General features: G+C 40.4%; 1 protein-coding gene across 1 annotated transcript in view; it reads right to left on the minus strand.

The window, feature by feature from the left end:
* Window positions 1-25798, minus strand: part of LOC141784569 (glucosidase 2 subunit beta-like) — a 185557-nt gene that overhangs the window by 18490 nt on the left and 141269 nt on the right. Inside the window, exon 13 of the mRNA XM_074662419.1 lies at window positions 7625-7696. Within this exon, the coding sequence (XP_074518520.1) occupies window positions 7625-7696 (72 nt within the window). The remainder of the gene's footprint in view (window positions 1-7624; window positions 7697-25798) is intronic.

The raw sequence follows: 25798 nt of genomic DNA on the forward strand, positions 1-25798 counted from the left end.
GTGCAAGGCCTGATGTTTCCCCACAAAGTGAGAAGAAGAACGTGCTGATACTCAGGGGAGAGCTTAGAAGTGATAACATCGACCTGTCCTTCCATCCATCGTTATTGGGAACATGAGATCTATCTCCAATAAGAGGGACAAGCTAGCCGTGCTAGCCCAGCAACAGAGGGAATTCCAAAAGGCAAAGTAGTAGACACGGCTAACAGAGCTAACACCAGACACCAATGCCACATTGGAGGAGCTTGACCTGCTGTGAGCAGACAGGAGACAGGAGACAGAGACTGAACAAACTGCTGAAGAAGCTCAGTCCTGGACCCTGTGGAGGTGGAGGCTGGCTGATCTGGAGAATGATGGACAAGCTGTTTTTATCTATTTTGTTATGGACCTTTTCAAACTTCCTATACAGTCTTACTTTTGTTTTCTTGATTGCGGCTGTGACCTCTGAATTTTCCCTGGGGATGAATAAAGTATGTTCTATTCCATTCCATTCTATTCTATAATGATGTGGTGCCTTCCACTTTAGAACCCCTCACATTATATTATTAGAAAGACAAAGTTTCATTCCACTTTTTTTTCGGTTGATATCAACTAACGTGTTGCTTTCTTTGTTTAAAACTATGGCAGTCATCAAAATCAGCACTTTCAAAATGTTAGAAAAATATGCCAGATATCAACTGCAACCTTTGTTTTCACATCTTAAATCCAGCAATTTGACTAAATCTTTGGTTTAGTCAATCAAAGTGTCCTGAATCCAAGCTTTATATCATCCCATCTGGAACCATTTCCACCCGTTTATCCACAGCGAACTCTGAGAGGGGTCACATCAATATTTTAAATGCGCTTCCACTCATGGTGAAAGGTTGTAAGAGCTCGGGCGCTACAGCTCAGCTAATTACCGTAGATTCATGTTAACTAAGTACTTTCTGGAGACCTGAGTTGGAAAAACTGATCCAGACTGATAGTAAACAGTTGTTTTGCATGTATTCAAACCATTAGAGTCATTTTACAGTGATTTAATTGAGGTTACGCCCTGGGTTCTCACCGCTAACTGGAAAACTGCTGCTGTTGTTGGTTGTTTTGATTATGTCACTTCAGTCTGAGGCTGCTTCCTGTTTGCAGCTGAATGCACACTCACAGTTTCTGACAAAGAGAGTTTACAACTACACTTTGCCTTGTTCTGTGCTCTCAACACTGTGCTATTATGTACCACTTTCTAAGTACATTGCTTAAAGAAACTTAAGTTGAACTTCAATTAAAAATAAAAAAGTTCTTTTGGTGGGATTTTCAGTGTGGAAATGAGCTAAATGTAAATTGTGTTCAGTACAACAACTGGAATGAAAATGACTGATTCAAAAGATAGCTTTTTTTTTTAAGTTACAGATAGGGCAAAGGGATAGCTAGCTTACCTTAGCTTGAGAAATAACAAATCCCTGATTCTAGCTAGAAATTTTTTTTATATAGGTGTTTGTCAAACTAGAGTATATTACTATCATATGTAAACTTGGAACTTTTGGAAAACAAGAAATAAAGCTCAAGATGATTTTTGAAACCAAAACGTGTTGCACCTTTTTTTTTTTTAATAAATGTATTCATTTATTTCTAACAAAGGCTAACTTATAAAAAAGAAGTTATTGTTTCCAACAAATACTTAAAAAACTAATAAAAGATATGGCTAGCATGACATAAAACTTAAACTTATTCTGATTTTTTTTTTTTTGAAGTATAAGCTAGGTAGCTAATCTTGGCTTTAAAACAATAGTTTGTTCAGTATGACCAAAATGAACAGTCTTTTTAAGAACAGAAAAAGTTGGCTGGTCTAGCTTAGCTTAAACACCAATTTAGCGCTAATTACAGAAAATTATAAGCAAAATTTAAAAAAGAGACACGTTAGTCTTTCAAAAACAAAAAATGATGTCTAGCCTAGCCTCACTTAGCTCAAAAACTCAAAGTTCGTCCGGCCAATAAATGATATTTGCTGGTTGGGCCTGATTTTGGAACAGGAAGTCACTGCACTAAGTAAAATAACAACATGTACATTTCTGTAAAACCAGAAATGTTGGCCAGCTAAGCTTAGCTTAAAATAAGAAGTCGCTGTCAAGACTTCCTCTTATATGGAATTATATATACTGGGAGACATTTGCATTGCAGGATATTCTAGGCTAACTATTTCTACTGACTTTAACTTGAGGATCACATAGATGCTAAGCTAACTTAGTCATTAGTTGCATTTCCATTACACCTAGAATCGAGCAAAACCTACATATCACAATAAATAATTATGATCAAATTTTGATAAAAAGTCTTTAAACTCTCATGAGGTGATTTTTCAGAAGTGTCAATCTTTAAGTTTATTTCGAAAGTGCAATGGAAACACCTTTTTCACAAAAACATGTCACGCCACAACAACGCACCTCCCCCACCTCCTTGTAGGTGTCCAGTGCCACTCATATGAACTCTGGCGTTTATATTGTAACAACACTGCTGTTAGTTATGTGTTTAATGCAGATGTTTGCGTTTTCAACTGTCAGTAATGAAGGTACATTTTGTCACTAAAGTTGTGTAAAGGAAACACCGACAGGGCACAGCTGTACTTAATCAAAACTGCAAAAAATATCACTTTTATTTTGCAAAAAATGGTGTAATGGAAAAGTAGCGATTGTTTTACTTCCAAACTTTGCTTGTGTACATCCAAATGGTTAGACTTCATCTTTATATGAACTAAAGTATAGAAGATTGTGAAACGATCTTTGAAGACTTTTGTATTTTGGGGAGAGATATAGGCTAACTGTTTAACTCTGCTTTTAAGCTTAATCATTAAAAAAGTAAAGCTAAGTTTGGATCAGCTGCCAAACTAAAGAAACAAAAATGAGAATCTCATCATCATTTCTTTCCCCCCTCTTTTTTAAAAAGTCTTACTCCTATATTTAAATAGAGTAAAAGGTTACTGTCTGAACTGCTAACATGCTGTTCTTTAACTTCTACTCAGTGTAGAGTACAAGGAAGCTGGAAATAGCATGTACCAAAGAGGAAAAAAGACTTTTACAGAAAGTATGGCTTAAAGATTTCTCTAATTGCCTTCATTAAAAAGAGGGAAGTGATCTCAGATTCTAGTCTGGGTCTGGTGATCTATGGGAACAGTTGTAAGCCCAAGTACATCACCAGCACCATAGGCACACACACTTCAGTTGTGATGTAAAGAAACATGTCAACAAAGCTAAGGCTTGTGGGAAAAGAGGGTGACATGCTGGTGAGAGGCTGATCAATGCGCTGTTTACAATACGCACCCTGTGTGTGTGTTTGTGTGTGCTTGTTGTTTAAAATGAGGTGTCATTTTAGGATAACTAACAACACACACCTCATGTTTGACTGCTAACACCTGATTTCAATATGTTTGGGTTTGTGTTCGGCTTTCAGCCAGCCTCCTGTTTGCTGTCCTGTTGTACCCACCCTGACTGCCGTGGGTGGGTGGGTGAGTGGGGGGGTGGGTAGCAGGGACATTATGAAGATGGACGACGCTGTCACGGCGAGATGGTGTTTGTCGCAATGCAAGCATTTTCTTCTACTCTATTATCATTATCGTGGCTGATGTTATTGTTACAATGGCCATTTCAGGAAGCGGTTGAGCTGCTTCGACCGAAAGGCAGAAAAGCAAAATGGAAAACTGAGACATTGGAATTCAGGAGGTGAATATGAGTCGTATAATATCCACATTTAGAGATAATTGGGAGCATACAGTATGACTGCTGTGCCTTATGAAATCTTTATGGCTGTGTGTGTGTGGCCACAGTATAGGAGAAAGCAGCTATAGGAGGACATGTGAGGAAGCTGATTTATTGTTCCGTGAGAACATTTGTAAACTTAATGGTCTAACACAAACTACGCTGCAAAACCAAGCATGAAGGAAGGTTAGAGCTCAGGGAACAATTTTAACTTTTATGAGCCTTGACACACTTCACAAACTGAGCCCCGGCCATGAGCTGTAATCAGAATTCAGCAACGAGAGCCTCCGTTTAACACCCCAGGAATGTAACATAACTAATCCAAATTAGCCAAAATGGTACGAGCAAGTATTAGCAATGTCATCGCCATGGCAGTCACAGTTCCAGTTCGCACTTTCTATCGACAGGCCACACATGTTAATGCTGGTTCTCCCTCTTTCTCTCCCCCTTCTCCTCTTTTGGCCTGCTTGTCCTTTAGGAGGCTGAAGCAGGTGTGATAAATGCTGCCGTTTAAATCAAAGCACTCCCCTTTCCCTCCTCAGCCCCTCTGGGGAAAAAGGAGGATGCCTCCATGCAGATTGATATCAGGAGGCCCAGCTATATCCTGCGAGCGCTGACTGATGGTCTGTCTGGATAAAAAATGAACTTTATTCCCTACGTGCGAGCTATGATTCATGTAGCTCCCCTCCCTACGCCTTGCCCCAAAACCATTTCACATATCCCACTCTCTCTAGAAAGCGTGCAGTTCATCATGTAGTGCTGCACCACTTGGCTGGGAAACCATGAAAATACCAATGAAACACAATCAAACCAGCAGCCTTCGCCATGAAAACGTCAAAGTAAAGCACAAACCTGCATCTTTAGTGTCCATCCATTATGTTTTTGTTGTGTTCCAACTTAATCCTTCCATTTGGACAACTTACACTTACCTGCCACTTTATTAGGCACACCTGTCCAACTGCTTGTTAACACAAATTTCTAATCAGCCAATCACATGGCAGCAACTTCATGCATTTAGGCATGTAGACATGGTCAAGAAGATCTGCTGCAGTAGCATGATTTAAGTGACTTTGAAGGTGGCATGGTTGTTGGTCTGAGTATTTCAGAAACTGCTGATCTACTGGGATTTTAGTCCACAACCATCTCTAGGGTTTACAGAGAATGGTCCCAAAAAGAGAAAATATCCAGTGAGCGGCAGTTCTTTGGGACAAAATGCCTTGTTGATGCCAGAGGTCAGAGGAGAATGGACAGACTGGTTGGAGCTGATAGAAAGGCAACAGTAACTCAAATAACCACTGGTTACAACCGAGGTCTGCAGAAGAGCATCTCTGAACACACAACACGTCCAACCTTGAGGCAGATGGACTACAGCAGCAGAAGACCACACCGGGTGACCCTCCTGTCAGCTAAGAACAGGAAACTGAGGCTACAATTCACACAGCAACACCAAAACTGGACAATAGAAGATTGGAAAAACGTTGCCTGGTCTGATGAGTCTGGATTTCTGCTCCACATTCAGATGGTAGGGTCAGAATTTGGCATCAACAACATGAAAGCATGGATCCATCCTGCCTTGTATCAGCGGTTCAGGCTGGTGGTGGTGTAATGGTGTGGGGGATATTTTCTTGTCTCACTTTGGGCCCCTTAGTACCAACTGAGCATGGTTTAAAGTCCACAGCCTACCTGAGTCTTGTTGCTGACCATGTCCATCCCTTTATGAGCACAGTGTACCCATCTACTGATGGCTACTTCCAGCAGGATAACGCTCCATGTCATAAAGCTGGAATCATCTCAGACTGGTTTCTTCAACATGACAATGAGTTCCCTGAACTCAAATGTCCTCCACAGTCCCCAGATCTCAATCCAATAGAGCACCTTTGGGATGTGGTGGAACAGGAGATTCTCATCATGGATGTTCAGCCGACAAATCTGCAGCAACTGTGTGATGTTATCATGTCAATATGGACCAAACTCTGAGGAAGGTTTCCAGTACCTTGTTGAATCTATGCCACGAAGGTTTAAGGCAGTTCTGAAGGCAAAAGGGGGTCCAACCCAGTACTAGCAAGATGTACCTAATAAAGTGGCCTGTGAGTGTGTATCATAACCATCCACTCAAGTTGTGTTTGGCAGCAATTCTTTCCAAACAGAGTGACCAACTCGCATGAGGAGACGTGTTTGACCACTGCTTCCGTTTGGTCTCTCTGCCCTTCCATACCATCATGAGTGACAGGCAGGGAGAAGCGCCGGGGTCACATTACTCACAGTTAGCATTCTGTTCTTCCTCTTTCCTGCGCTATACAACATGGTGAAGCATTTGCACTTTCCGCTCCAAAAGTGAGTGGGTAGTGTGGGAGGCGGCGGTGCAAAAAGAACACAGCCCTGCTTCAGACTCCAATTAATTTGCCATCTGAAAGCAAAACTACATGTGCATGTGGAGATAATTGCTAATAAATTATCTTTAATGTCTCACTCCGGCTGCCAAGAGAAGACGAGTCAAGCCTAATGGCATCACAACTCAGATGAGATAAAATGTTTTGACACTTTGTCACAAATTTCCTGTGGTCATTTATGCCTCTATATTTGTTTTTTGCCAAACAAATTGTTAGCTTATGTCATGGCTGCAACCAAAACAGCACCATAATTGAATCCCCTTATTTGGGGCGGAGTTGCTGCAACTCATAAAAGAGTTTTTCTCAGAGAGGTGTCAATGCCGATGGAATACGTTTCCATAATTACAGCTTAGGAAAGTGTTGGATCACTGACGGTTAACACTAATGAGAGATTGGACAAAGACAGCGAGGAGACATCCCATAATTATCACCTCAAATCTAAAATTCATAGACAAGAAAAAAGTGGAAAAACAAGGAAAACATCAATATGACGTACAGATGTTTTGTCTCTGTCTGATTGACAAAGAAGCAACAGCTATGAATAGATGGAGAAAGGTGGAAAGACGTGGCGGTAGATATGATGGCTATTGTTTCGAAGCAGGAGGTAGAAGAAATCCAGATCACTTCAAGTCACTGGGTTTTGTTTGTGCTGATCCTTTAGAACGATTTCACTCCCAATCAGGATACACACACACTCCTGAGGAACAAAGAGAAAGAAGAAAGAGAAAAAAGCCTGCCTCGCGACGTCTAAAGGTCTGTTTCTATGGGGACTGAGTGGCATCTTTCATCGCATGCAGGCATTTTGATACACACTGGTGTCCAGCAGTCGACACAGCCAATCCCGAGGGGAGGTAAAAGGCCAGAGCGTAATCCTTTAGATGAAATTGAAACCCTTCGAGGCCAAGGAAATACAACCCCAGCAGTATATGAAACTCGCCCTGTGTTTGCCATTGATCAAAAGGTATTAAAACTATAATAGAGATGTGTTAGCGATTGATTAAAGGTCACATGAAGCCTAACAGAGATTAAATAAGAGTTTTGTAAAAATCGATAGCACAAATATTAGTCGTAGGGTAACTTCATATGAACACTATAACAATGATTAAAGAGCTTTCATTGGAGCGCTGCAGTGGGATTTGTTCAGGGTCATTCATGAAATGAAAACTGCTGTCAAGTGGATTTATCTAATTGCAATAAATAAGATGAACTGAGCTTTTTTGGCTAACTCCAAGGACGTCAAAACATGATGTTGGATTCCTAAAGTTTTAGCTGAAAATAATTCAACCTTTTTCTCATTTAACAGTGTAAAATGTTCCAGCTACAGACTCTAAATGTCAAAGCACACAGTGTACTCTCTGTGCGATAAAGTTTCTAGAAAGAGTGTAAATGTTAAACTGATAACACCTCGTCCCCTGCGCTGGGTTTAAAACATCAGCTCTGTCTCTGTCGTTAAGTGGCCGGTGATTGTTGGGATTTAAACGATGGAGACAAAGAGGACATGATTGAGGTACTTACCCCAATGAGACCTCTGTTCCTGCAGTGCTCTTCTGTGTGACTTGATTGAATGGGCACAGGGTGTAAGTGTACCTGCAGAGAGGGAAAAAAACAATGTCCACACTGAGAAAACTGGATCACAAGATATCATCACAGATTTTGAGTAGAAGTAGCAAAAGTAACCTCAGCAACCTCAGTGAAAAACATTGAACTGAAAGGGACTTGTTCAAAAGTTGCTTTTTTTCTATATTTTGCCCTTTATGGGATAAAATGAGAAAGGACATGTGGGGTTAAGGCAAAAAATGGTTTGTTTCTATATTTTATTTTATTTCTTTTTTTATTTTTTTGTAATTGACAGTAGAATATATGCTGGTTTCACTAAAGCATCTGTTTTAGCGCTCATCTCTGAAGCTCCATCCTCTGATCCTCTGCCGTCTTTTTTGATGATCATGGCACATTCTCTGTTTTAGTAAAAGCTGCCTGAACTTGACCGACTTGCAACATTTCGCCATTGTCTCTTTGTCCTCTCGCACCCTTTTTTCATAACTTATGTGGACTTCTCACCCAAAGAGAGTACTGCTGCCACCTACGGGGATTAATTTGTCAGTTCTCTAGTTTACAAGCTGGATACTGATGGACAAGCTGCGCTAAACCGTCTACCAGACTGTTCTCAGCCCACCCCGTTGAAAATCATAAAAGACGTCCCAGATGCTGCTGGTGTTTCAGTGTCAAGAGTGACCCTGTTAATTAGTAACTGTCAGCTGACAATGACTTATACATTCAACTGCAGGTTGCCAGCTAGCATGGTTACTGGTAACTTTGAAACGGGTTGTTCTGTAACAGTTGTGATCCTGTCAGAATACAGTAGATTTTGGTGGAGTATAATCTCTAGCATCCAACTCCAAAACAACCAGACATTTTTTTTATCCAACTTACAGTTTTTTTCAGAGTTTACTGAATGCTATGAATGAAGCTAAATGCATTTTTCTGCGCTTGTAGAAAAGCAAAATGCCAATCAAAGTTAAGACAAGGCACCAGATGTGGAGAGTGTACACAATACCAAAATATTAAAAAGCCCTTTATGAGCTACCAGAACCTCATGGAGACAACAGAGAATCATCAGCGTAGGAATTGACTTCAGAGATCAACTGAGGCTGTCAGTAGGGATGGGTACTGGATTAGGTACTTTTATAGGTACCAACCAAATTCTGTCAAAAGCACCTGGTACCGATTCACATAATATCAAAAGGTGCCATGCTAAGGTACCTAAACGCATCCTTGTGACTGTGAGGGAGTGGGAGAGTAGGTGATTTTCCATGCTGGACACAAACACAGCATTGCAAGGTTTTATATAGAAGAATTAATTTGTTAAATTGAACAAATATTTATTTCATTATTGAACAATTTGATATTTGGTGCAGGCCTATATACTGAAAATTGGTACAATTGGGTACTGGTACCGATTGCCAGGTACTGGGCATAAGTACCGTACCGTTTCAAATGTGAAAGGTACACATCTCTAGCTGTCATATGTCATAGTTTGTAAACTTTGTGCTATTTTCTCCCTTCACTTACACTGTCATCAAGCAGAGCTGCTACTCTAATAGCTAATGATGCTACAATTAATATCTCAAAATGTGTTTAAATGAACTGTTAAGTGACTTTAAGTGTCAAAAAAGGCACTTTTAAATATAAATCATTATTATTATTATTATTATTATTATTATTATTATTATTATTATTATTATTACTACTACTATTAGAGTAAAAAGAAATATGCATTACAGGTATTTTGAGCTAGAGCTAGCACCTACGAGCAAAGCATACAAGAGCTGCTAAGCAAGCAGCCACATCACAAAACCCAGCTTTAAATTAGCAAATCACCACAGATCTTTGGATGAAACCAAAACAAAGCCCAGCATCCAATAAATGGATTAATGCTAACTGAAGTTATTCAAGCCCTCAAATGTTTTTTTGTGTGTGTCAGCAAATGGTTGGCTTGTAGCTAGCAAGAGAACACCCGTGCATGTAGCGCAAAAAAGGCTAATATTTTGAGATAGAGACTAAAATTTAGTTTAAAAAAGAGGAACCAAAACACACATTGATGTGTTTATTAGCAACTGTTTGCTTTTTGTGTAGTGTAAAAACATGTAAGAATTCAGTGGAAAAGTCCCAGAGCAAGTGAATACAGTGACAGTAATAGTAAAGAACTTAAGCAGAAATATTGAGCAACGACCCTCCGTCAAGGCTCAGTGGCTTCCTACTGGGTCTGAGGACTTAAAGGAGTAACCAGTTAGCCTGCCACCCACAGCTCTTCCACCAAGGCAAAGAGGAGTCTGAAGGAGTTAGCAATTAGCAGGAACCATCACTAATGTTCTAGCCGGGGATAGAGCTTGAGAGCTGAGGCACGATCACTAGCTCTCGTAACAAACTGATCAAAGAGCTTGATGGCGAATTCGACAGGGGGAAAAGCAGCCCAGCTCCTTTCTTTGACATTTGAACCGTTCCACCGACTGCTATAAAAGAGCTGAAGATGCCCAGACAGCCAGAGAGAAAAGGGGGGGAGTAAGAGTGGGAAAGCGCAGGTTGAGGGGGAAAAAAACAGCTGCAACGTAAGTAGACGTGGGCCAGGACATGCAGAGGAGGGGGGGGATCAAAAGCTGTAAAAGGGAAAAGCAAGATGAAAGAAAAGAAAATGATGAACATCAGAGAGAAGGGAGGATAGTGGGAGAGAGGTAAAGTGATTGGCTGCCGACTTCTCTCTGTTTGTGGATTGTATTAAATGCTTCTCATCTCAGAGACTTTGGTTGGGCTTTTATCCTTTCATGTCTACTGTATGTTGTGACTGGGATGGCCCTTCCTCCCGTTCAGCAGTCTGGCAGAGGAAAACATAACAGAAGCATCTTTTTGACTGCAGAGTAAGCAGCACAGCTCAGGGGAGAATTAAATGTGCCTCACCATGACTAAGCCTGTTGAGAATCTTTTGCCCCCCTGAGATACTTGACACTGTGCAGCAAGGTTCCTGCTGGGGTGATTTCTCATTTATGTGTATTTTATTATTTAATCCTCAAACTGTACTGACACCATCTCAACAGCAACGTCTGTCTGCTGAGTAACAACTTTCGTCCACAATGAAATATTTCAACAGCTACTTAGAGGATTAACTTGGTTTTGTACTTACATTCATGATCCTCAGAGAATGACCCCTGTTTTTAGTGAACTCGTATTCTAGTAAAACCACTGGAGCTTTGATCAGACATATACTTTTGCTTCTTTTGACTCATAAATATACAGCACAAAAAATTTAAGCATTCAAAGTGTCCAGAGGATAAGTCAAGAGAATAAGTAGCTCAACCCAAATCATTCATGGGGGGATGGGTGCCGAACCAAGCAGTACCATGTTTTGGTACCTAAACCCATCCTTGTGACTGTGAGGGGAGTGGAAGAGTAGGTGATTTTCCATGCTGGACATGAACACAGTACTGCAAGTTTACTGACTGAGAAACAAATATGTTTATTCGAAAAAATTTAAGACTGTACACACTTATAAAGTCAAGAAAATTGATACAGATTGTCAGGTACCAGGCAAAGGCACTGTATCGTTTCAAATGTAGAAAGTACCCATCCCTAGATTTATGGTATTCACTTCTCAAAAAAATATGTCCTGGATTGCCTGTAACTAAATGTTGAACACACATTTATTTTCCTCAGAGGATGAATAATTATAACCTCAGTACTGTCATATAACTCATGTTTGAGGTGAATTTTCAAAACAATTGTTGAATGGCTTGCTTCAAAACTTGATAAAAAAAACCCTTATTTTTCTGTATGGTGTAAATAAGACTGCTAATTTCATGTTTTGTATTATAACTCAGCAATTTTTTTCAGGGATTTTTAAGATATTTATCACAGGCTTCAATGCTGCCAGGAATATTTGTGAGTTATTATTTAACACAACATTCCAACTTGGCTCCTCCTCCTTGGCTCAGTGCCAGCAGCAGCCCACACCCACCGAGGTAAACACAGTCACTAGCCCAGCAACCACCTGCAGTACCACGTTTCTACATGAGAGGGACTCAAGAGCCATGCACCTGGCTTGGCATGTTAGCACAAGATAATCACTCATTATTAGTCAATTATCCGCTCGGTAAAAACCCAACCGGCTGTTCGTCCTCTTCGTTTGGTTGTGTTTTTCTTTGTCCGTTCTATGTCTACTATCATAGTTGCTCCGGATAGCTGCTTCCACTCGCTAATCAATACACAAAGGCACTTGTATACTGGGCTTGTACTGTGATTGGCTGATGTAACCACGTCTACTATCTGCCCAGAGACGTCTCAATACAACCAAAACATCAAGATACAGGCAGGGGAGAGGGTTGAGGCAGACAAAGACACTGACATACATGTGTAGAGCCCCAGAAGTGATGATGAAAGATGACTATTTTTTAGGAAAATCCTGTAGATCCTACCTTTAAGATTTTGATTCCTCTGTTGCCACCTAGGGGAAGACTTTTGGGAAATTTGTGACAGAAATTCAATGTCCCTAGAGGTTGAATCTTTAAACCAATGGTTATTCTTTTTTTTTCTTTTTACAATTTCACTTAGCAGACACTTTTGTCCAAAGTGTCAACATTGAGCACTTGGAGGATTTGGTACCTTGCTCAAGGGCACCTCGACAATGCTCAGCAAATTATGCTGACACATTTTCAGTTTTTAGCCTAATTCCCAGTCTTGGTCCATGCTGGGACTAGAACCAGTGATTGTCTGGTTACAAGTCCAAGTCTCTATAGACGGAGTCACTGCCTCCCTTTTTTTTTTTGAGCACCCTCAATTGTCATGTCTAAGAAAACACCAAATTTCAAAATGGACTTCCCAAATGGATCTCAGATAAACTTTAAGTTTTAATCAATTAATCAAGCACCGCCACATAAAGCTTCTAGCCTGGCTGTAGACTCTTGGTCTTTTTCTTCTCCTTAAGAAATGCGAAGAATTGGTTAAGGTTTCTTCACAGCTGGCCTTGGCCTCATCAAAGACTCTCAACACCCTCAGTTAGCTCTTGTATTATGACAAATAAGCCGGACTCCTACGCCTGCAGGACCAAAGGATTTCTTACATAACTGCTGCATGTTAGCTGAAACAAAATTTAAAACTCATCAGCGCTTCGGTTCAGAAGCCACCAGTTATAAACTTTTGAGGAACCAGATAAATGCCTAATAAAGCGTGGTGCAGTCAACCAAATGGTCTCCATCAGTGAATAAATTAATAACTAAATAAATAAAGAATTCCCTCTTGACTCAGGCTTTATTGTTTATCATACAAACCACAAGATTCATTAAGTTTGTAAAGCAGGTGTTCCAGCAACAACAAACATCCTCATCTGAGCCCAGAAACAGATGGCAGCTGATAGACGGAGGTATAGTCAGCACAGGAAGGGGGGAAGGAAAAAGGGGTAATGCAGTGAAAAAGCAATCAAATGAGCCTCATGTGGGAGTACCCCTGTATGTCTGTACCTCTCTTTCTGCCTTTCTATCTCCCGCTTTCTTCCCCTCGAGGCAAAGCCATCCATCCCTGCCCACTTTTGCTGACATGCCAGCAGTGCGAAAAGAAAAAAAAAAATCAGAATTTAAAAAAAAAGCCTGGATACTTGTGTGTGGGGGCACTGCAATCGACCTTGGACACTCGCCTCCATGTGGCAGCTTTTGAGACAAAAAAGTAGGCAAAGCTACACAGAATACTGGAATGTGTTGGTGGGTAAAAAATAAATAAATGGAGTTTTGAAATGCCGAACAAGTGGATGGAGGTGGAGGTTGATTAGCTGTCCATCTCCATGACGGACATATCACGTTGTATGTTACATAAACAGGACAAGGCAGAAAGGTCACACCGGCACATCCATACAAAGCATCCCTGCTTTCCTTAGCAAACAAAGTGTGGAAATGTCCAGAACTGGTGGTGATAAAAGCTTCAAGGAGAGGGGACTAGCAGGGTGGTGGTCTCAGTTTAAGAAAAAGCCAGAAAAAGCCAGAGAAAAACAGACGGATAAAACAGAAATTAAAGCGCACAAAAAGAGTGGGAGCGACTCGGGTGGTGACGTTGAGCATATGATTCATCGGCTGTACAAGCTGGGAATATGTCAGATGATGACGTGCAGCAAGGGGGGGACACTGGGCGGAGGACACAAAGGATGAGAAAGTACCAGACGAGAAGATGAAACTTGTTGGGTCAGTGATTAAACCTTTCAGAGTAATTTGAAGGCTTTGATGAGCAACAGATCAAAACTGACAGCAGTGATCCTCCCATTTGGATCCAAAGCTCAAATCTGCGTCTCTTTTATGTTTCCTTCACTGGATCTGTCATTGTCTCACAATGCAGCTCAAACACTCGCCTTAATAAGTTGGAACCCAGTGTCATTCTTTGGCAGGTGACATACACGGTATGAGAAAACAGTGTAGATGGTCTTGAGGGATTATTTCATGCTTCAGTAGATCAGACTGCAGGCTCAGTACAAAAACCAGCAACTTTTCTTTTTTCTTTGAAGTTCATGAAATTCAAACACCCCTTGCACTTCGGTCAGTATTTTACTACTTGCTTATGAAAAAGTAACAGTATAATAAAAACCAAATAACACTTGGTAAGAGCAGTGTCAAAAGACTAATAGAAAACCTGTGCTAACATTAGTTTAGCTTATTTCTACATTCTTACTTCTTTTACAAAATATCAATGGTGGGCCTATTTAGTGTTTACTGGGAGTTAAATAATGATTATTTTGCTACAAACATCATTGTAGCCCAGTTCTTCCATTTATGCTGTGTCTGATTTTATCAGTGTCATACATATTATCACTGACGCTCGCTCTGTTTGGTGCTCGCTCTGGGGGTCTGTGCTACTCTTCCTGCCTTGGCCTTTCAATATATACATAGTTATACATATATATGGACTCCTAATGTCCGGCTACTATTGTTGAGCCAAGTTCCACCTTGGTAAACTCTAGTTTTAAGCGCTACTATGTACACATAACAACACGATATATTTATGAGAAAGTGAAGAAAATTCTTCCTTTTGCTTCTTAAAAGGATTTACTTTTTTTCTATGGCCATAATATAACTGATTTTAACTTTGATATATTTTATTTACTGAGTTGATTATTGATTTTTTATTGGCAAAACTAGACACAAAGATGGATAACAGCTCCCCCTCCACCCACTGTTCAAAAGTGACGCCCAAAAAATACCTCCTGTGACAAGCACTACACTGCAAAAAACTAAGGATGCACCGATCCAACTTTTCTGGTCCCTATACCGACACCGATACCTGGGCTTTGGGTATCGACCGATACCGATCCGATACCAGTGTTTAATAATAACCTGCCCTACTGTGGGATAAGACTGGTAATGTTTTAGGTAACAGGCAAAAAAACTAGTATATGGAGTTACTGAAGTTAATGTTAATTTAAACTATAAAATATTTAAATGTTTACCAGCAGTTTTATAAAAACATATTTCATGATGTGCAGAAATTAATATTCAATTGTAATATGTTTAACCCTGTAGACTGGTAATTCAGGAAAAAAAATAAAAAGTGCATCACAGGTAAAATTCCAAAACAAGTATCCTAAAGTGCCAGTTAAAAAGAAAAGGGAAAAAGCTGGTTGCCATGATCAGCACTATGGATCAGACCCATCCCACTGATACCGATCCACCAATACCCGATACCTGGATCAGTATCGGTGGATCCCTACAAAAAAACTGAAATCTTATCAAGTGTTTTTGTCTTATTTCGAGTAAAACTTGTCTTATTATACTTGATATAAGCCACATTCACCTGACCAGTTCAGAAAATGTCTTGTTTCAAGTTATTTAACGACAAAAATGAGGTCAGAATTTCTTGTAACCAAGTTTTAAAAAATCTGTCAGTGGAAAAATGCAAAAATCAACTGGTGTACCAGTGGTTTTAATGTTTTGGCACATCTGCTAACCAAACATTTCACCCTCAGCAATACAGGAAAATATATACCTGGGCTAAAGTGTAACAGCTTATTTTGTTGGTTTGAAGCTGGCACTTGTGTTGATGGAAAACTAACTGATTTTTAGTTTGCTCACCATTCTTCCACTGCTCATATTTTTTTGACCAGACAACTTTGTTAACACAAATATGAATCATGCAGTTTTTCCTACTTGTACCATTATTAAACTGATTCAAATTCAATTTGTAAGGCGAATAAATGTTCAAAATCAAATTAGTGTAATTAGACTCACTAATATAGACAGAGTCAATGTTTGAGAAACAAAATCATTGTGTCTAAAAATGAAATAATGTTTGATCTGTTGATGTGGAGAGAGAGAATGGGTTATATGAGTTACATTGCAGCCAGTCAGAGTTCTAAATTTTGGCCTCACTTTTAGAAGCTGTCGTGTCATCCAATGTTTACAGACAGATGTTTAGACTGCTGTAGGGAGACAGAGGGTCTTAAGTATTCATCATTATATTGATGATCTGCTATGACAGGTGACACCAGATAAATTCAGCTATCTCAGGCTTCCTGTTACACACAAGAAAAAAAAAATCAAAGCATTTATTTCTCAGTCCACTGAGATTCTCATAGAGGAAGCAATTAAGTCAAACTCCCGGTAGACTGCTATGTGACGGTGTGGGTGGAGTTCACTGAAGGTGACACAGCAAACTGCACCAACGACAACACTAGCTAATTGGTTTACAGGTAACAATGTGTTTATATCCAGTTGGCATGCCAGAGGTTAAAGGTGACTCAGCGATATTAACGAGGCATGGTTAATTGTTTAAGGGGTTTACACTGCTTCAAGCAACCAGGGGTCATGAGAAAGATGAGTTTTAGTAACTGTAGTAACTGAAAACATGCCATCTTCATGTTGTTGTTATTTCTATGCTTTTGTGGAAAAAACGCACTTCACTTTAAAAAAAAAAAAAAATTGGAGTTAAGGTAACACTCTGATTCATTCACTTAAAGTGTTTTAAACTAGAGAAGATAAGAAGGTTAGGATGTGTAATATTGGATGTAAAAAGGAAATTATGTTATTGTTAGTGAGATGAATCTGAAAAATACACCCTTGAAACATTGCACTGAATCTCCAAAATTAATGAGCGTCTCCCTCTGCTGAGCCATGAGTAATTGTGAGAGATAAAAATTAATTGCTTTAGCACCTTTTTCATGCCACACACAAGATGTTTTTAAATTAAACGCCGGTAACAGTCACATTCACACAGATACAAAGGAAAATGCACTGGTGACAAATATCATCTGCCAGAATAGAAAAATAATAATAAAAAAAAAAGAATATGCGGGAGAAACTAATTTCTGGCTCATGTTATTTTCGGGTTAGACAAGGACGTGTGGTGAATGTACAGAAAAGTATAAACTCAAAACTTGGTGAAATGAGTCTTTTTGTGATCATCTTTTATATGGGGAGGTAGAGCAAAGATCATCCAGCTGTACTTTTTTGGAGTAAGCCCTTGAAAAAACTGTCTACTCTTTACTTCTTTCTTCCTTTTCCTCTGCCTTATATCTCTTTCTCTTTCCCACTTTCCGAGTTAAAAAAAGGAAAAGTAAGGGAAGGTAGAGCATACAGCTAATCTTATCGAGAGTAGGTCTTCACCAAAGCAGGTCCTTAACCATTGCTTTGCGTCCCTTCCTTCATCCTTATCTCTCATTTCCTCTTCTTTTAACTAAAACAAAATGATGAGCATGGGGAGGTAGAGCATACAGCCTAACTCAGTTAAAATGACTTCTTGCCAAAGCAGGCTACTTAAACCTTTCTCTGCCTTCCGTACCCTCTTTCTTGTACCTTTTTCTCTTCCCTCTTCCTTTTACACACAAAAAAAAGGGTATGGGGAGGTAGAGCATACAGCCTTACTCAGTTGGGATGAGCTCTTGCAGAAAAAAGGTACCTCCCCTAGCCCTGCCTGCCCTGCCTTCCCTGTCCTCTATCCAACATCTACATGTATTGTTACTCGGTTGGGCCAAGGTAGAGCATACAGACTGACCCACATCGAGTCACCCTGACTTTGCCTATTCTGTTTCTTCCCCCATAAAAATGGAAAAGCAGGTGGAGATAGAGCATCCGGTCTAAACTTGTGAGGATAAACCCTGACTTAAACAGCTACCTCGCCCTAGCTCAGCTTTCCCTTGCTTCTTCTTCTGTTTTTGAATCTCTTTTTGTCTCTTACCCTCTTCTCTTCACTCACAAAAAATGGGTAAGTAAGGGGAGGTAGGGCATCCAGTCTAACCCTACCTCTGCTTTCACTGGTTTCTTTCCTCCCTCTCATTCTTATTTTTTCTCTTTTTTCTAACATCTTTAAAACTGAGGGGGAAAGGGAGATAGATTATAATTTGTGAAAAACAGGTTGATGTGCCTTATATTAACTTCAATGAAAGTGCAGAGTAATGACACAAATACACTTGACAGGTTGAGTTTTTCTAGTTAGCAGGCTAGTGGATATATCAGTCAGCTCCTTCTGAGCTAATCAAATCAGTTGCCATTTTGTCGCCATATTAAACAGAAAAAAAGTTGCAAAAGCCAAGAAAGACTAAACACTACCCATTTATTTGATTTACATCAACATGCTGTCCTCTTATGTCACAAACGATCTTTATGAAGGTAAAGTCTTAACTTACAGACCACACTAAAGACCTGACAGCAGGTCTTGATAATAGGCCTGTGTGCCTTTTCTTTTCCTCACTTCTTTTTTCATATAACGGCTAAGAATAAAATGTGCACCTGGTAAAGGGCATTCCCAGGACTACACTCAGATAAGTGCTGATGGGATGAGTTTTTGAACTTGCAAAAATGCAGAGCTGGTAATACTACAACATGTTTTATAGTGCTTGTTTTTGGCTGTTTCTTTTCTGATTCAGCTGCTGTGTTGTAAGTTTAGAGTTAGGGTTAAAACGACCTTTTACTGATCTTTGAAGCCACTCATATTTGCTTAACATCTGTCAAACACATATGTGTCTGCATCTTTAGGTCTTGAAGGTCCCATATTATGCAAAAATCCCCATATTAGTCTTTTAGTGAAATTTGTGGGTCTTTGGCTTTCCTCCCAGCCCACAAAATGTGTTATTTAATGACAATACCTGTACTTAGTAGTGCTTGTGAATGTAAAATCCTGACCTAAAACGAGCTGTTTGGATTTTGAGGATTTGCTGACGTCAGCGATTCCCTTTTTGGACCAATCAGGAGCAATTCTGACCTGATTGGTCCACCCGAGCAGATACCCCCTCTCCCCCTCCCCGCCCTCTCCCCTCCCCGCTGCTGGAGAGGAGAATGCCAAAGTTAAAGAGCCATCACTGCTTTGTTTTCGGCTGTAAACAGCCACATAGTTCCATGGGCAAGCTGCCCATCTCGAAAGAAAACAAGACTAAGTGGCTAGAGTTCATTTATCAAGGAAATGTGCCAGCTACACTCAGTAAAACTGTGCATGTGTGTGCTAGTCACTTCACGGCCGACTGCTTTTCCAACTTTGGACAGAACAACAGAGGGCTAGAGAATAGACTGGTCCTGAATCCAGGCACATTACCAACCATCCACCAACAAACCTCGGACCCTGGAAATGTGAGTATTTTAAATGCTGTGTGCTGTGGAGCAGATGTAGGAGCTTTTCCTCAGTGCCCCCCCTGTCTCTGTGTTAGCTTCAGGATGCTAACTTTAGCTGCAGTTAGCCTGTTATTTTAGCCTGTAATGTTATGGTATATGTGCGTTGCTGTTCTTTAAACATTGTGCCATTGGAGCTAGTGGCGCCGCTCTCAGTGATGCGGGCTATGAGAGCCTGGAAACATTGCTGCTGTGCTTGGTTTATTGGCTTTTTGGACCAAAACATGTTACCACCATTTCATGAAGACATCAATGATCTACATTAAACTGCAGAAAAGGAGCAGAATATGGGACTTTTAAATGCTTGAATAATAGTTTGAATTAAAACAAATCCTTTTTTTGATTCTTAAGAACAACTGCCTCCTGATTCTACACTGGTTTTATTTCTGCTCCTTTCCCAGGGAGTGCATCAAATATGAGAGCACCTACTGTGAAACATGAGGGTGGGAGTGAGACACTTTGATTTATGTCTTAGTGAGGAAAAAGTTCTGCAGTGTTTCTCCCACATTAGAAGCATAAAAGTACAGCTGATATGAGAGTTATACTTTTCAAACGTTGAGCTTACTGAGCCTAATGTGTAATTATCGAATCATATTTTGAGTAAAGAACCCAACAGTGCACAGACTACTTGGTTTCCATGATTCATATGAAAAATAGCCATACAGTCCTTGTGAGATTGGGTCGTTGTGACTCTTTTTCCCTGATAATATAAGTTCATCCTTTCAGAGCCACTTTAAAAGAAGACATTTTCAGTGTATGCCATTTTTCAGTTTACCTTCATTTTCCACTTGGCCGGCCACAAATGCAAGCCTGGGCAGAGCGCTGTACAGTGTTTTTACTATGCGTCTGATTGAAGTTCACTTTCCCCGACAGCTTATCATATTCTGGCCTTGAAATTCTCCATGCAGCGCCGAGCCTCAATGCATAAGATAGATATATATTTTTCAGGTTTTCTTATCTTATTACGCTCAGCTTGGGTAAAACAACATGAAGAGGGAAGGTGAATGCACAGCCGAGACCTATTTCTCACATAAATTACCCAGAAAGATAAAACAAAACAGAGCGAGAGAGCCTCTCTGCCTCAAAATGATGCTTCAATTTAAATGCAAAAAAAAAAAAAGAAAGAAAGAGAGAGAAGGAAAAAAATGAGCCAAACTTGAAGCCAATTTAGTTTTTAGAGCCATCAGTAAGGGCAATGATGCAAATAGCCTCTGGCAGATCATTTAAAGCTGCATTCTCGCTGCTTTCTCTCAAGATGTTACATTAGTATTGCTGCTATTTTCTTCTCTGAAAAGGTAAAGCCTGAGGCCAATGGAGGATATGAGAGGCAGGCGAGGACAACAGCTGGTCTTTTAGGGTCTCTCAATTGTACAGAGCACTGAGAATCACATGAGGTGTACATTTCTATCTTGAGTGCACAATTAAAAAGGTCACACTTCAATATTTTGCTGGAATGCCTTTAGCTTTGATTACAGCACACATTGTTTCGATAAACTTCTGCAATGTCACAAGATCTTGCATTGATGACTGTAGAGTCTGACCACTTCGCAAAGTCCTTCCAGCACATCCCAAAAATTCTCAATGGGGTTAAGGTCTGGACTCTGTGGAGGCCAATCCATGTATGAAAATGATGTCTCATGCTCCCTGAACCACTCTTTCATAATTTGAGCCCGATGAATCCTGGCATTGTCATCTTGGAATATTACTGTGCCATCAGGGAAGAAAAGTCCATTGATGGAGTAACCTGGTGATTCATTATATTCAGGTAGTCAGCTGACCTCATTCTTTGAGCATAGACTGTTGCTGAACCTAGACCTGACCAACTGCAGCAACTCCAGATCATAGCGCTGCCCCCACAGGCTTGGGCAGTAGGTACTAGGCATGATGGGTGATCACTTCATCTGCCTCTCTTCTTACCCTGATGGGCCAACACTCCGAACAGGGTCAATCTGGACTCAACAGACCACATGACCTTCTTCCATTACTCCAGAGTCCAGTCTTTATACTCCCTACCAAATTAAAGCCTTTTTTCAGGTTAGCCTTACTGATTTCGACTAGTTCTACTCTTGTTTTTCTTTGATTCGATTTCACCAAACGTTTCAGTGATCATCATATGGGACTTTTTTCCGGCCACATTTCTTCCACAAAGATCATGGGTCACCACTATCCTTCAGCTGGGGTAAAATAACTTGTTGCCAGCTGAAGGATAATCGCTCATGCAGTAATTATTCAATAGGAGGCTCGTACCTATTTGCTAAGTTAAATCCAGGTGGCTACCTTTTTTTTTGGCCAGGCAGTGCAATATGACACTGTTAACATAGAGAAATGGAATGCTGTAGTGTAAGGGAGCTTAGGCTTTTACAATGCCTTCAAATGGGGTTGTCTTTACCAAGTTCATGAGCAGTGGCCAAAAGCGGGTTTAAGAGCTGTAATGTGTTTGTTTATGTTCCTGGAATTGGTGAAGCTCATTAAAGTGATACTCCGGGATGGAACAAGTTGGGTCCTATCGCAAGGTTTAGGGCAGAAATTACCCCTACAGCAGTGTTTTTGTGCAGCAGAAGCCCAGAGCACTCGCACCAAACACCCCCTCACTGCTCCTCTGCCAGTTTCCTCTGCACTCAGATGGGGCCATTTTTTACTTGACCAAAATCACAAATAAACGGACTCCCACCGAAAAACTCTGATCTCGGTCTGCATTCACGCTTTATTTAGAGAATTTTTAGCGCGTTACTTTCACACAAAAACACCGCTAAATAAGGCTCTAGTTCTCATCGTGTCGTAAAACGGCGCTACCTCCGCTGCAGAGCCACAGCTGGCTACTAGGCGCTCGTAGCTTAGTGTATCAGTCCGCACACGCGGCGTGCCAGATATAAACAAATGCAGGTAGTCTGCCAGGACGAAGAGACACAAGGGCATGGCTGACTTGACTGACTAGACTCACAGGTGGGAACCCTGTTGCCCTAACAAAGCCAGAGTGAGCTCAGCAGCGGGTTTCAAAACTGTGTCAGAAAAAAAATTAGCAATGTCACAGACACTGATTCTACAGTTATGGCAAATGTTCATGTGGACTGACAAGTTTCTTGTCCTTTCTCTTGACACCCTGCATGAAGTTTCAGTAAAAATGAGAAAGAAATTTTTTTGCCCTTTGAAAAAGTCAAGTAGCACAACTGTCTATGATGTCATCACTACTGCATCCATACTTTCTCTTCAACTGTACGTCATCCAGTGACTGTTCAGTTTCCTCGTCCCTATGGACTTGGCATCTGCTTTCCACTATTTGAATAAGTCAATTATTACTTTCTCAGGTTAACAAGTCACCAGCCCATCACAGGGCTAACATACAGAGACAGACAACCATTCAGACACAACTATGCGTGCTTGACAACAGTGTCTCTTGGGAGCAAGAGTACCTGGAAATAGAACAGGCAGACCCCAAATAGCTTTGTGCTGTGAGGCAACTGTGCTAACCACTGCACCAACAGGCAGCTGTTTTTAGCTGGTGACAGTGCTATTTATCCGTATTTAAGGTATCAGACAAGAGAGACTAGATTGATCTACCTTCAAGTAACTGTCATGCTTTGCTAGCTTGATCATAGCTTTATGCTTCATCTCTGTGGTGTAGCAACACTTTCCCAAATTTAGCTAAATTGTTTTTTAAATTTTTTACTACAAAGGTGGATGTGAGAGGCCTAAAATGCTTTTGTGGTTTGCTAATGAACGCAAAAAAATATTTTTCTTGTACAAGGAAACAATGATCGCCTCGGGAGGACATCAAGAGCTCCCAACAGCTGTCTTGAAATTGATTTTATTGATATTATGATATATTATATTAGCTCTTATTTTAAGCTTTAAAGGCTTTCATTTTTTAAAACATTCAAATTTGCTAAAACTATGCAGGAAAATGCAACTCCTCATTTTAAGCTTGAAGTAGGACCACCACTTTCTGTTTCGTTGGAAATATTAGTCACAATACAGAGAATAATAAGGGTCTGAATTCTCTGACAACCTTTCCTATAATTACCCGTTATATATACATAACAAAATGTAAAGAATCAAATGTAGGTGTGAAACAAGTTGGCTCAAAATAATGTTTTGCACTTTTCCCCACGCAAAGGTGTAAATAAACTGCTCCTAACACCGGAACGTGTGAGCAAAGCTCCTTCAAGATAACTCAGGGTGATAATTAAAAGTTCCCACATTAAAGTGGAGAAGAACTAAGCAAAGAATCAGAGGCTTTGAAACTTAAAAGAGTGACTGTGAAACATCTGTTCTCACGACACTCCGGCTCGCTTTGGAGGTGTCTCTCTCCGACACGATCAGGAGTTTTTTAAAGAGATGTTAAATAAAATAGCTCCGGCTTTGAGTGTCACTTTTACCACTCACAGGATCTATTAACAGCATGTGAAGAACTTTGAAAAGTGTGTTTTCGAGTTGAGAAAGTAAAGGTTGAATAAGGTTAACTGCAGGAATCGCACCTTTCTCTTTTTGCTTCCCATCAGACTGGTGTGAAAGCAAATACTGCACCCTATTAACTTGCCCACTTTGGTTTAAATTAAAAGGATTGTTCTATTAGACAAGAGAGTGGTTTTAATTTTGGAGAATCATAAAGAAACAGTTGCCGAGGTCGCTGTGTAAGAATTTGAATGGCCTTCACAAAGCTCTGGCCTTCACCCCATTCATCACCTTCGGGATGAATTTGAATACGAGCAGAGAGCCCGGCCTTATCGCCTGACCTCACTAATGCTCTTGGCGCTGAATTGGAGCAAATGCCCGCAGCCAGGCTCCATAAGCTCATGGAAAGCCTTCCTGGTGGAGTTGAGGCTGTTATAGCCGCATACTAATCCCTGTGATTTTAGAATGAGCTTTGAACTATAGCATCTGGCTGCGAGATTTGGATAAGAACAAGGTTTTGGGAGCAGGTGTCCATATACTTTTGGTACAGTGGTTGATGTGCAAAATTAGCAAATACAGAAAAAAGTGCATAGCTGTGGATGCCTTTGTTTGTTTTTGACAAAGTAATATCAATGACTTAAAGGTCCCATATTGTGCAAAAATCACTTTATTAGTCTTTTAGTGAAATTTGTGGGTCTTAGCTTTCCTCCCAGCCCACAAAATGTGATATTTAATGACAATACCTGTATTGAGTAGTGCTTGTGAATGAAAATTCCTGACCTAAAACGAGCGGCTTGGAATTTTGGGGATTTGCTGACGTCAGCAATTCCCTTTTTTGACCAATCAGGAGCAAGTCTGACCTGATTGGTCTACCGGAGCAGATACGCCCAAACCTCCTCCCCACCCTCCCCCCTCCCGGGGAGGAGAATGCCAAAGTTGAAAAGTCATCACTGCTCTGTTTTTGGCTGTAAACAGCCACATAGTTCCATGTACAAGCTTCCCATCTTGGAAGAGAACAAGACTAAGTGGCTAGAGTTCATTTATCAAGGAAATGTGTCAGCTACACTCAGTAAAACTGTCTGCAGAGAGCTAGCAAATAGACTGGTCCTGAATCCAGGCGCTTTACCCACCATCTGCCAACAAACCTCGGACCCTGGAAATGTGAGTATTTTAAATGCTGTGTGCTGTGGAGCAGATGTAAGAGCTTTTCCTCAGTGTGCCCCCTGTTTCTGTGTTAGCTTCAGGATGCTAACTTTAGCTGCTGTTAGCCTGTTGTTTTAGCCTGTAATGTTACGCTAAACGAGCTTGGCTGTTTTCTTAACATTGTGCACTTGGAGCTCGTGGCACCGCTCTCAGTGACACTGAAGAGAGGGGCGTTATCAGCAGTGGCTCATTTACATATGAAGGTCACGCCCACTAAATCAGACCGTTCTGAACAGAGGGGCTATGAGAGCCTGGAAACAATGCTGCAAATGGGACAACAAGCAAACTTTGTTAGTTTGTACCATAGTTTAGCAGCCTGGTGGTATTGGACAAGATTGTAATGTGTAAATTTAGTGAATGCTGGTTAGCTATGTCCTGTCATCTACCAAGCAGAGCTAATGTAACCTCACTCTTCATTTTATCTTAAGTTTGAACAGACCACTGCAGAATAAGTACTGCACAAGAGTTGGAATGGACATTATGAAAAAACAGCTTAACCCGTGTTTTAGCCTTTAGCTCATGCTCTTTTGCTTTCCTGATTAGCTCTCTTCTGCTCTTCTGTCTTTTTCTCTCCGACAGTTAGGCTCTTATGTCCACTATTACTATAAAATTAGTAAAACAAATTGTTTTTAACAGTGAAAACACAGATCTATCTTTTCACAACTAAACTTTGTCAGCTGGCGGGGTGCTTTCATTGAAACTTCAACGTGCCCTGGATCAAGCCAGTCCTGCATGACCTGATTGTAGCATATTGGAATAAACTATAGTGGCGGAGATAAGTCCCTTAAATGCCAATAAACCATGTCTGCACTTTAAAAAAACAGTGTGTAATGCATTTGATTGAATCTAGTGAAAATAAGCAGAGAATGATGTTGGGAGCTTGACAGGACGTAGTAGAACTGAATGAATAATATTTTTAGGCTTTCACTACAGCTTCTAAATTTGATCTTATTACATTTAATGAAATCAGATAAAC

This window comes from Halichoeres trimaculatus, unplaced genomic scaffold (assembly GCF_033239565.1).
Source record: "Halichoeres trimaculatus isolate MK-OKI-2021-1 unplaced genomic scaffold, fHalTri1.1 fHalTri1_scaffold_22, whole genome shotgun sequence".
Lineage (NCBI taxonomy): Eukaryota > Metazoa > Chordata > Actinopteri > Labriformes > Labridae > Halichoeres > Halichoeres trimaculatus.